A 12,282-nucleotide genomic window follows, 5' to 3' on the forward strand; every position below is an offset into this window, starting at 1 on the left:
CGCAATGATCATAGGCTTTTCTTAACTCTTCCCTTTTTTTACTTTATTTTTTTTTTTTCTGCGGCAGAACATCTAGGCGGTGACAACTGCAACTATGTACCGCCTGCGGGCAGCCAATCATGATACGATTGTATGCATCGCGTTCCTTCGCGTCGGAGGGCCGGCAAATCAAACATTCCAGTCTCGTTGTCTAGGTCATTGTCATTTGATGGTTCGACCTGACTCCTTGACCGATATTATTTCGTCCCTTTCTATGCCAATATCTCTCCTATGTTTCCAATGCTCTAGACCGTCCTTGACGCCTAAGCAACCACACGGTCACCTCTGATGCCCGTTTTGGCTGCGCAGGTAAACAAGAACGAGGAGTATCCTGTCCTCTATTAGTGTCCACAATGGGCATTAAAGGTAGGACAATTACCAGTTTCTGTTTGTAAAAGTCTGCAAGTTATTGACTTAAGATGCAGGACTTCATGGCCTCCTCAAATCCATACAAAAGCCATGTCACCTAAAGAAGTACAATGGACAAACAGTGGGAGTTGATGCCTATGGATGGCTACACCGAGGGACAGTTGCATGTGCAGTCGACTTGGTCCTGGACAGACCTACAACTAAGTACGTTTCTACAAGGTTAATGCAGCCTAGGGTCAGTGCTAACGTCGGCAGACACATTGACTTTGTTCTCAACAGAGTGCGCATGCTTCTCTATTTCGGGGTGACACCATACCTCGTCTTTGATGGAGACGATCTGCCTAGTAAATCTGGAACCGAGTCAGACCGTCATAAAAGGCGCCAAGAGAGTAAAGTTCTGGGGCTAGAGCTTCAACGTAAAGGAAGGACAATCGAGGCTTACCAGGAATTGCAAAAGGCCGTTGACGTGACACCTATGATGGCTCGCCAGCTGATAGAGGAACTGAAGAAGATGAAAGTGCAATATGTGGTCGCACCGTATGAGGCGGATGCGCAACTTGTTTATCTGGAACGGCAGGGCATCATCAATGGCATTTTATCCGAGGACTCTGACTTGCTTGTATTCGGTGCGAAGCGGCTACTATCAAAGCTTGACCAGCATGGTGACTGTATCGAGATCAATCGCGCGGACTTTACAGCCTGCCGGGAAGTAAGCTTCATTGGGTGGACAGACGCTGACTTTAGACGCATGTGCATCCTCAGTGGCTGCGACTATTTGCCTAACATTGCAAAGATGGGCCTCAAGACGGCATATCGCAGCATCAGAAAATACAAGAGTGTCGAGAGAGCACTACGTATGCTTCAGTTTGAGGGTCAATATCGTGTCCCGGCGGACTATCTCGAAAATTTCAAGCAGGCCGAGCTTACATTCCTTTACCAGAGAGTGTTTTGCCCGAAGGCCGGAAAGCTGGTGACTTTGACTCCACTGGATGATGATGTCCAACTAGAAGAACTGACGTTCATTGGGAAAGATGTGGACCCGGACACTGCTGTGGGAGTCGCCTATGGTGAACTGGATCCAACCACGAAAGAACCACTCATCGTGAAGCCTCTAGGAGTGCGAAATCTAGCTAACGGTATAAGTCGCCGCCAAACGCTAGGATCGGCAGCAGAGTTGAAGCCGAATAAACCCATTAGTTCATTCTTTACTCCGAAGCGGGTTCCTCTGGCTGAGCTAGATCCGAACAGTCTCACCCCATCACCAAGCCAGCAAAGACTCTTAGAGCGGCATGCCAACAGCTCCTGGGAAAGCAACTCGGTGCCCTCGCGGTCAGGCAATGCAGTAGCAGCGCCTCTCCGTAGAAATAATTCATCCAGTCCATTGGTGAGGAGTGTAGAGCGCAACTCTTTCCTAGCTCATGCCTCGCGGATGTCCAATTTACAGCCTGTCAAACGACCGCGGCTTTGTTCCGAGACGGACGAGACCGCCTTGTCTAGCCGACCAGATTGCCGCAGCCGTTTTTTTGCATCTGGACAACTTGAGTCCAGTCCAAGTGGACTAAAAGCTACGAGCTGCAAAAAAGCCCGCAAGTCGACATTAGATGTCTTTTCTGATGAAATTGCAGAAGACATATTGTCCCAGCTTCCTGATCCTGCACAAATTGGTTGTGAGGCAAAGCAAGAATGCAAGGCTCCCAGTGAGGACCGTAAGGACATCACTGAAGAGGTTACCCATGTGCAGATTGCTTCAGCTGCCCTTGACAACGATGAACTTCTCGGACATGGTAAAGGGGAACCTGAGCATGCAGACAAGATTTCGACCACAACAACCAATGCACCTGGTGACGGGATGAGTGAGGAATCCAACCCCGAAGGCTATGATCAAGGTCCGGATGATCACGTCGCAAAACAAAACCCATCTATGCTATCCAAGTATACATTTGAGCCACACGGAGGCAATACTAGATCCAAGAAAATCAGGGAGAAAAAATCTCCTAGGTCCTCTAAGACATCCACTTTGCCCAGCGTAAAGTATGGAGCCTCCGGGATTTCTCCCAAGCATCAGCGCTTGACGCCATTACAACGTTTAGGAGAAACTGCCTTGGGTCGATCGCGGTCTATGAATAACATCGCCCCGTTTGCACGACCGAGTGCTTCCAGTTTTTCGCGAACAAGCAGTCTCAGGGGTGACATGGCACTAAAGACTAGTTTTATCGCACAAAAGGGTAGCGAAGACATGATAGTTCCGGATAGCGAAGACGAGACCGACACTGAAGACATCATCAGTGATCGACAAAAGCCTGCTACATTGGACCTCAAGCAATTCTCTTTCACGGGTCGTTGAAAGATTTCTGGACCGAAAATATTGTATACATATATTAGCGCGCTGTCAGTTTTTATTATTTTTTTTATTTTTTTTTTGTCTTTTTTGCCTTAATTTTTAGATTATTGGATGACTTGGAAGACCATCTGACATAGGCAGCACGGCGTTTTGAGGCATTGGCATTGGTGCATGTATGGTTTGCGTATCATATTCATATCCTACCTAGGTTGGGCGAAGACGGGTGACGCCTTGTCTGATTATAGATTGATGCCTGAGAATAAACAGTGTCACTCGTAACGAAACTTCCGAATTGAGGAGGCTGGGGAGATCCCGTGCTGATAATCGGCGATGCTAATCCAAAGTGGGACGTGGACCAATCCAGATCGGCGCTAGTGCTATTGGTGGGGCATATCTGCCCGATCCGGCCTAGGTGCTGCTGTAGAATGGCAGGCGGTCAGGGGCGGTTACCGGGGAACGGCAGGTGTAAACAAAACGGGCTTTGGCCCAGCCTCCAATTTGACCTTGTATAGACATTCCCAGCCACCAGACTATCATCACCGTCCACCGTCATTCTCTTGATCGTGTCAATTGGGCTTGGTCTCAGAAGCGAAAGATTTGTCTAGCTACGATCTAACCCCCTCCTATTCCCTTCCCCTTTCCTATTCATTCCCTTTCCTGTCATTACCTGACCCTGACTTTGGCCCTGGCCTTGTGTTATTCAATCCACATTTTTCGGGATATTGCACCACGCGAGTTTGCGGTCCCCATCTCTGACGAATATCAAAATTTTGTCCAGGTCTGGTCGTAAGGGGGGGAACTACATTCCTTGGACCTTCGTCGACGATATCCCCAACTCGGCCCTCGATCCACATTCCATACCGACGACGTTATTGCCCAACTATCTGGCATTCCCTCGTTTTTGCTTCCCGACTGTCTCGTGTCAGCAGCTTCACCGTGGGCGAAAACTGCATCTATCCTGTTCGCGCAAGTGTTGGAATAGTCAACAAGTCAGCCATTCAGCGATTTACGGACACTCCTTCTCGGGGGGCCCGAGAAGCGAGTTATAACGTGAGAAGAAAGGAAGGATATAAGGTTAATCGATCAAGATGGCTTTTCGAATTGGAGCCGGGTTTGCTCGTACGTAACGTGTGTTGGGAAAGGATTCCCTAATGTATATGCTAATCCTTTCTCATAGGGTTCATTCCGATGATCGGTTACCACCATGTGCTGATGATTATTATTGCCGTTGCTATCATTCTCCTCTGTGGGTTATCTCTTAAGCTATGCTATGGAATGTTGCTAACGATACTAGCCCTGCTATTGGCTGGTTGCTCGTCATCCTCTCCGCAAATACCGAGCATATTCTTGATTTCCATGTACTATAAGCGCTACGATCCAGTATTCAACCTCGCGCAAGTGGACCCCGGCGTGGTGACCGCAATGGCAAATATTGTGGGTGGGGCGGAAATGGAGGTTCGTGTGGGTTATTTTGGAATCTGTGTGCAGCCGACTGGTGGATCTTACATCTGCAATTCGAATGCGACAGCTCTGGCGGAGATCGTTACGGTCGACCAAGACCCGCTGAACCTGATCTGGGTGGCTTCGACTTTTAAAGATGCCGTGGTCTTCCCCTATTTATTGTACGCCACCCTGCGGTTTGATTTCCCCATATCAATAAGTTAATGTAGCTAACTGAGTCTATGCAGGATCATTGCCGTTATTCTCGCCTTTTTCTGCTTTATTCTCCTCGCCACTTTTCCTGGATGGCACGAGGAGATTGATGCCAGCGGTTCCGAGCGAGAGGTGAAGCCATTCCCTTCACGGCCTGTGTCGCAAGCAGCCTTGGCCCTTATTTTTGTGGCGTCTGTCTTCGTCCTTGTCTCGGTACTATGGCAACATACAGCGTCCGTTGCTGCGAGTACGATTGCCCAGGACATGGGTAATGGTAGTGTAAGAAGTGGAGTAGGCACTTCTGCGATGGTTCTGGGCTGGTTTGGATTCGGACTTATGGTCGTCGTCACTATCGGCCTACTGGTCATGATCCTCAGCATAAAGTTGATAAGGCAGTTGACGGATGAAGAATAGTCCGCAGCTCAGGATCTCTTTGATATCTCTTTATTTCCTTTTTTTTTTTTTTTTTTTTTTTTGCGACGCACGAGTTTTGGACGGAATGAACACGAACGGCATATGAATAATACGACGATCGCATTTGGAATGATAAGTATAATGAACCTAGGCTCCCGAGGGCTTCACACTGTTCATTATATTAGATTTATCACAACCCACTTCTTTCTTTACCCCGACCCTCACACACTTGTACATTCTGCTGTGCTTGGTTTTACTGGACTCTGTTATGTATAAAAGGCGATTTTTCTTTTCTATTGGGGTAATAACGGTAGGATCTGGGAAATGGGACATGTGTGGAATGGTTTCTTTGGAATTGTCAATGAATTTTCTTTTCTCGACTCTATCATGATGTGATAATTATGGCGACAGCGCATATGGATGAGATGCAAAATGCATGACGAATGCGATCAATTTAACATGCATATCTTTCCTTTTATATCCTTTGCTTTTCTTTCCTCTGTAGATACAAGTAGACAAACATACATATAATGGTCATAGTCTTCCACTGAATCTTATATATCTTATATTCACCCCTCGCTCCTCTTCATACCCATACAATCGCACATTCCTTGAGACTATTCTTGCTCTCAGACGAGACTTTGTCATTCCACACCGGTGTATCATATCCTATATGTAATCGATCTCGATTGAGTCGATTTATTCACGCGTATATTTAATTTGTCTCCGCTTTAGTGCATGAGGCATGGCTGTACGACACTGCAGGTAAGCGTGGTTGCATGCACGTAAGTAACTTTATTACAAGCCGGCCTATTGATGCATAGTAACAAATTGCATTTATACTTTCCAAGATCGGCAGTAAGAGGAGAACTTGAACTTGACCCGAGTATATCAGTGGCAAGGAGAAGTCCATAGAATAAGGTGTTCAAACCATTATTCGGTTCAGATATCTATGACAACGTCCGACACGATCAATTACTGTATTGCACGGCTCATGGACGTACCCTAAACGAACTATGAGACAACACATGAATGCACCTGGCCGAGTGCACTCTGCTCTGGCTTTGGGAATTTAATCACATTTTTTGCGTGGTAGGCTGGGAAACGCTATTGCTCCACGATTGATCTATAGGGATATCGACATCACGACTTGTGTGCGTGCACACTCACTCCGAAGAACATTTGACAATCGTCAAATAATAGGCCATTATATGATGTAATTAAACTAGATTCAAATAAGAATTCTAAGTTCCTACTAACAAACTTTTCCCCTCGTGAAAGGCTCTATACCTCATATGGTATGCTCCGGTAGGAATAAGATTCTTGCAACTTGTCAGCCGGCAATCAACTTTTCACAGGCGACACTGTGTAAATAAGACAACTTGGAAATTTGTGAAACTGATTTTCTTTCCATTCAGGCACTGGTGGTAGGGACCTGCGAGTAAATAGCTCTTGTCCTCCAAAGGATAGGTATGGCTCTGGCTTCTATGGTGCATTGCCAAATGCTACCCTGGATCAAGACCAACGGAAATAATGTGTCATTGGATAGCCCAAAAAGTCACATTGAGCGATGTCCTGAAAGTTCGCTCTCACACTAGGGAAGCCCATGAGCTGCATGGGTCCTTCGAAGTTTGAGATTGGCTCCCATCGATCAAAGTGCTTGATTACGTCCAGCGTCGTAGAGTATCCACGGGCTTGGAGGTATTCACCCGGTGGGTTTGGTTGGCCTGACCGAACAAATTCAGAAAAGTATGCCGAAACGACTCGGACTGAATCTAGGTCTGGAGGGTCTCGGAGGGTTTCCAGGTTTCCAAAAACCCAAGGGAGGTCAGACGCACGGCCACGAAAGTATGGTACCTCCGGATCTCCGTTGGGGAGCTCTGATGTTGCCGGTGGCCTGTCTATATTATTGGGATTCCAGCCTGCAGAGGTTCTCCCAATTTGATAATAATAAGAAGGCTTAAATCTCCCGGAAGTGAATCCTGTGAACGCAGTTGCCTGATTGACGCAGCGAACCCGAAGGTCCGTGGACACACGTTGGGCCACATTAAAAGAATCACCAGTCATATTTCCGGAGTCGTGATAAGGGAAAAGGCCTGAGTCCAGAATCCTTTGAGCGTGTATCTCATCTATTCCCAGGGCCGCCTGAATTCCTTCAGTGGGTGACTTGATGGATGCAGGAGGGTATTTGCAAAACGAAGCACCGTCATTCGCCCCATTCCCAAAGATGACAGGAATGCCTGAATTTTTGCCCTTATTGACGAGATCGAGCTCCCTTGAGGTCACATAATGACCGTCCTGGACGATATGCCGTGCAGCAGTGTTTAATCGAGAAAGGGCAGATGCCGAGACTTGCCTTAAACACGATACTTGCTGCTTAATATTCCCTTTACCACAGCCGGCTTCTGAAAATATCCGTTTCCCCGTGGCATTGTATGATTCGGCAATGGTAATAAACGAGCTGTATGTTGTTGCATAATCGCTTCCGAGGCCTAGTCCAACACCACCGCCCAGGTTGGACATCACAACAGCCCCTTGGAACATCCCCAAAGCAGGGGAAGACCCCAATAGAGCTCTCACAGAAGCTGCACCGGCAGATTCGCCGATGATAGTGATCCGATTAGGGTCACCGCCGAATTGGGCAATATTCTTGGTGGTCCACTGCTAACGTCAGCATCATGAATATAACTATATAACCAAACACGATTCCTGTTACCTCAAGAGCAAGTACCTGGTCGGCGATGCCGTAGTTTCCATGAATATCCGTCCCAGGAACAGCCAAAAAACCTAGAGTGGAGAGTCGATAGTTGAATGTCACAACCACGATGTCCTCACGCGAAGCTAGGTTGCCACCATCCGTCAGACGGTCAGCACCTGACCCATTAGTGAAATCGCCGCCATGAATCCAAAACAGTACAGGCCTTAAACCCTTCTTAGCGTCGTTTCTGGGAATATATGGCGTATAGATGTTCAAATACAGACAATCTTCACTGCCACCTCCCGCCTGCGCGCAACTTGGTCCATAGTTTGTGGCCCGAATCACCGCTGATTTTTTTGGGGAATGGAGCGTTGCGTACGTGAATCTTTGCGGCGTGTTGGCATAGGGAATTCCCAAAAAACGGAAAGACTTTTGGTCTCGAAACCCGATATAGGAATTATTTCCAGACTCCATTCTCACTTCCTTGCGTCTCGCATGCTTTGCCGCAACCGTGACACTAGAAGAGACTGTATGGGTACATAAGACGGGTAGTTTAAAATCGCGGCCGGGATATGGCAGCATCTGAAAATCATCCGAGTCCTTAGTGACTGAAAGGAGGCCATTGCGAATATAATAGCTATTGGTCGGCTTTGCTCTACCGGAGTAGACGAGGTACGAGAACAGGTGTTTAAAATCTTCCCTATGGTCTTCTAGGGTTTGTTTGGAGATCATCGTCTCCCCAATGTCTCGACAAGCGTCTCGAATATCATACTGGTGCATACCATCCAAGAGAATTGCCCCGACATGAGTTGAGTCGTCTGAACCATTGAGGTTGTTGTGGTAAAGTAGGGTGACTGAAGTCTGTTCATTAACCACAGGAACGTAACTAGAAATTGGCTGAGGGCGGTTATGGGGATTTAACCCAAGGGCCAGGGGCGCAAGAATTGCAAGGATAAGTAGACAATCCATTGTTGTGATCACTGTGCATGGTCGCTGTTTATTTTCATTTGGAACGAGTAGCACGCTTTGAAATCAAAGAATACGCTAATCTTCGCCCATTGTAAGCAGCTAATACCACTCTATCCCACTGTCTTGTTTGAGGAGGTCCTGGAGACATCTCAATCAACGCAAGAAGGAGAGGGGGAAAAAAGCAAAAGTGTATTGACCCGAAATTAAAAGGTAGCATCGTTCTCTTCTGCAAATTGGCAAAAAGTGGGGGCAACTGCCACGCTGTGCCTGGACTAGGGGCGCTTCAAGATGGGATGCATCCAAGGCTGGCGCTAAAACCAATGCAGTGAGAGTCCTGTTGAGGAATCAGCGTCAAAGTCAAACAGATCCAGAAACTGGGACGCGGTCTTGGTTAGATCTAGACTGGGCAATGAGCTGAAACGAACAGCTGAATATCCAGCCGTTAGCGGCTGGTCTAAGAATAGATAAGATTGTATTCCGGAGGCGATTGATTTGGACTATCAGTCAATGCCCACTGGAATAGACCTCAAAACACCTCGGACTGATCAATGCTCATGATCTGACTTGCACACTAGTTCGTCAAGATCACTACTTTTAACAGCTATTTTGGAAAGGATAGTCAGGTTCATGCACGAACCATTCTCTACAGATAACTGACTGTACCGCATCCGATTACGCTCTGGCCGAGTCGATGGAGATCATATGTACCAGGCTCCACTACCCAGGACACAGTGGGGCGGACCTCGCGCAAATAGCCTAACCGCTTTTGGATATACAGAGCTGGTAGCGATTCATCACATGACCTACAGAAGCGGTTAGGCTACTTGCGCGAGGTCTACCCCACTTGAGACTGACCAGTGTCACCTGATCAACTATGTCTCGCATACGCCGTAATTTGCCAACGACAAGATGTCTCTTCCTGGTTCACGAGGGTCACAGCCATAGACCCACTGTTTTAAATGGTTTATATTTAGAAATATAACCTCGGGCTCTTTCCCCCAATCAGCCAGAATGGTCTCATGATGCACAGGATTTAAGGTAGCTGCAGGACAAGATCTACTTCATCCCTGTGTCACTTGGGCGCATATTGCTTTAATCCGTGCAACTGTCTAGGCCCTATCGAACTTCCTGCCATCCTAGAGTTTCGTTAGCTTGTATTGTTTAAGAGCCATTCGACTGATCGGGTCCATTCGACCAACACACATACTGTGCTCTGGTCATCGATTAACTGCTGGGTCCCATTCCTAGTCCATTGGACAAATATATATATACAAAAATCATTCGCAGGAATATGTGGGCAAAACTGTCTGCAAAGAGAACAGCGGCTAGGATAGCGAGACGGGATGGAATGCGGAAAATCGAAGACAAAAGAGTAAGTTGCAACCCTTCCTAGAGGATCCCGAGCGTTCAAGGATTTGGAGGGCAGAGGAAAGGCAATTGTCTTTATTTCTCTCTAAATCGTGCGGCTGGAACCAGCCGGTTGTTTCGGAAACACAGTAGGCTATTTACTACAATCATTAATAGAACTATTGAAAAGAGGTAGTTATATTCAGCATTACAGATATTGTATGGACCAAACAAGTCACAGAAGGCTCAAGCACACTAGGATAACCCTCATACGCTAACTGGTTGAAGAAAGTGGGAAAAGATTTAATAATTCATCACTGGCCCACTACCTGGACCAGGCTTTTCCTCATATCCTCCTCCTTCGTGCCCTCCATAGTCATCCAATGATCTATAGCCTGGAGGGCCAGCATCGCGGCCACGGCCACGGCCACGGGCGCCTCCCCGACTGGAGTTTCCTCTTCCTCGCGAACCCGTGCCACGGCCACGACCGCGGTGGGATCCACGACGAGGGCCATCATCAAGATGTCGGCCACTGGCCCCATGACGGTGGTATTGGTGTGGCCGTCCTGGAGATGGGTTATCAGGTCCGTTTGGATAATAATAATCCTGTCGATGGCGTTTCTTATTGTTTTTATTCAGGAACTGACTTTCCCATTCGCCCTCGTTAGGGTTCTCCTCTTCGACACGGAGGACTACTTTCTCCCCGACGACGGTCTCAAGGGTCAAGGCTTTATCACTAGGGACAGGTTGCCAATTTTGAATCTTGCCGGCATCAATTGGCCGTGCGCCTTTGCGCACTGCAAGCACTACCACAGGACATGGATTCTCAGTGTAGTATTTCTCTGTTGCTGGGACAGGGGTCAGCCGAGCAGCCCAGACTTTGTTCTCGAAAACTGCAGTTCCTGTGATCTGCCAGCTCAGCTTTTTCCCAATGCCACCAATCTTATCCAAAATGGACCTAGGGGCAGGGCGTGGGGTGATTAGAATACAGTTAGCCATGTACTTCAAATCATTGGAATCAGCAAGCCCGGAGGGCAGCATTGGAGTTAATAACTGGCTAATCAGACGACCGGAGTCTGCGTTGGAGATAAGATAGGCAGTGTAGAAGATAGTGCGCTTGATGCGGAGCCGACCATACGGCGACTTTGTCCCATTGAAGGTTGGGTCGCGAATAGAAAGGTTGTGGGAATTGATCATACGTTGTACCTCAGCTGTTTCGATTACGGGAGAAAGAAACATAGACCCTTCAGCTACCTGTATCACCTCCGCATTGATTGGTTTTCTGGAACAAGGCGTCGAAGTAGACTGAAACTTCCGGTTCTGCAGCTCGAAGAACTCTCGGAAGTGTTTAACACTGATACAGGGTCAGAAGCAGTAACGCGGCCAATCGATCACCATACTCACTGCTTCACACGATCTTCATAGACGCGAATCTCGTCAGCCTGCTCATATGTGAGAACGAGGTCTTCAAGGAAAGATTGTTTGAATTCCATGGTTGTTGAAAACCGCTCGCTGTTGGGGCCAACCTCGGGCTTGAGGCAAATCAGATCAAACTCAAGCTTCCTACTGTCCACAATCCGGCGGATAAGATCCACAAAGCCAACTTCACTCCGTCCGGTAAGGAGCACGGTCAGGGCGTCTTTCTGTTCCATACTAAGCTTGACCAATTGCACCTACAACATATTAGTCAACGTGTCGACAGTAGTGGAGCGTACAGAAGTCGCACAATCTGCTCGTTCCACCATCCATCCCACGCACGAGGTTCTTCTTTCTCAATTCCATCCCCTGTAGAAGCGAGTAGATTCGGGTCGTGCCACCATCCGCCGTTCGCGAAGCTCTCGTAGGATTGCAGGAACCCGATGGTAGGGCCGTTCCATATTTGAGGGTTCGGCAGCGGGCTCGAAAACACTACATATAATTAACCCCAAGACATCCATGGGCACCATGTCACCAGTTCATCCTTACACGTGTTGTCGAAATCGTAGACATGAATAGCTCTTACTTGCGGCACCGCTGTGCGGCGAGGAAAAGGCAAGTCAGCATGATAATGATAACTAGATATAAGCTGAGCGAAAGAGAAAGAATCCAGACCTGGTAAGCTTCGATTGATGATAGACCACCGCCTAAGACCTGTAATAGTTCGTGTGGGCGACCGTTGATGGTCTTGGGCCAGAGCCCCATGTGCCTGTCCACGCGACATTGATGTAGAAGCGAGGCGAGACGCGTTCTCTGCAACCACAGATCTTGCTGACCTCATATCTTGCAAACCATAGGAATGGCGTTCAAATGCTGTATTTGTTAGTGCATCTCTCGTAGTGATCTCTCTACGATGATGGTTCCGGCGTTTGGTGGTGGTCGTCGGATTGAGCCAGCGACCGTTTCGCCGCGGAATTTTTGCCATCGCCGACCACAACGTGACCTCCGCTAACACCCCGATTTTGCTGATGGGCCT

The 12,282-nt window shown here is 47.9% G+C and overlaps 4 protein-coding genes across 4 annotated transcripts; 2 read left to right on the forward strand and 2 right to left on the reverse strand.

The window, feature by feature from the left end:
• Positions 1-392: 392 nt before the first annotated feature.
• On the forward strand, positions 393-2,752 carry EXO1 (putative exonuclease; the record flags this gene model as incomplete). The annotated part of the gene is made up of 3 exons (XM_033572052.1): positions 393-405; positions 465-612; positions 664-2,752. The coding sequence occupies 3 exons, from the start codon at positions 393-395 to the stop codon at positions 2,750-2,752; spliced, it is 2,250 nt and encodes a 749-aa protein (XP_033425367.1).
• Positions 2,753-3,837: 1,085 nt separating this feature from the next.
• On the forward strand, positions 3,838-4,816 carry ATNIH1004_007429 (Fig1 domain-containing protein; the record flags this gene model as incomplete). The annotated part of the gene is made up of 4 exons (XM_033572053.1): positions 3,838-3,868; positions 3,927-3,995; positions 4,044-4,371; positions 4,438-4,816. 4 exons carry the CDS (start codon positions 3,838-3,840, stop codon positions 4,814-4,816), a joined length of 807 nt encoding a protein of 268 aa, XP_033425368.1.
• Positions 4,817-6,331: 1,515 nt separating this feature from the next.
• On the reverse strand, positions 6,332-8,483 carry ATNIH1004_007430 (putative carboxylesterase; the record flags this gene model as incomplete). The annotated part of the gene is made up of 2 exons (XM_033572054.1): positions 6,332-7,477; positions 7,533-8,483. 2 exons carry the CDS (start codon positions 8,481-8,483, stop codon positions 6,332-6,334), a joined length of 2,097 nt encoding a protein of 698 aa, XP_033425369.1.
• Positions 8,484-10,144: 1,661 nt separating this feature from the next.
• ATNIH1004_007431 (rRNA 2'-O-methyltransferase fibrillarin-like protein) lies at positions 10,145-12,231 on the reverse strand (the record flags this gene model as incomplete). The annotated part of the gene is made up of 6 exons (XM_033572055.1): positions 10,145-10,362; positions 10,478-11,184; positions 11,235-11,503; positions 11,557-11,738; positions 11,796-11,843; positions 11,922-12,231. The coding sequence occupies 6 exons, from the start codon at positions 12,229-12,231 to the stop codon at positions 10,145-10,147; spliced, it is 1,734 nt and encodes a 577-aa protein (XP_033425370.1).
• Between the last annotated feature and the right edge of the window lie 51 nt (positions 12,232-12,282).

This window comes from Aspergillus tanneri, assembly GCF_003426965.1.
Source record: "Aspergillus tanneri strain NIH1004 chromosome Unknown AapTan_7_pilon_pilon_pilon, whole genome shotgun sequence".
Classification (NCBI taxonomy): Eukaryota; Fungi; Ascomycota; class Eurotiomycetes; order Eurotiales; family Aspergillaceae; genus Aspergillus; species Aspergillus tanneri.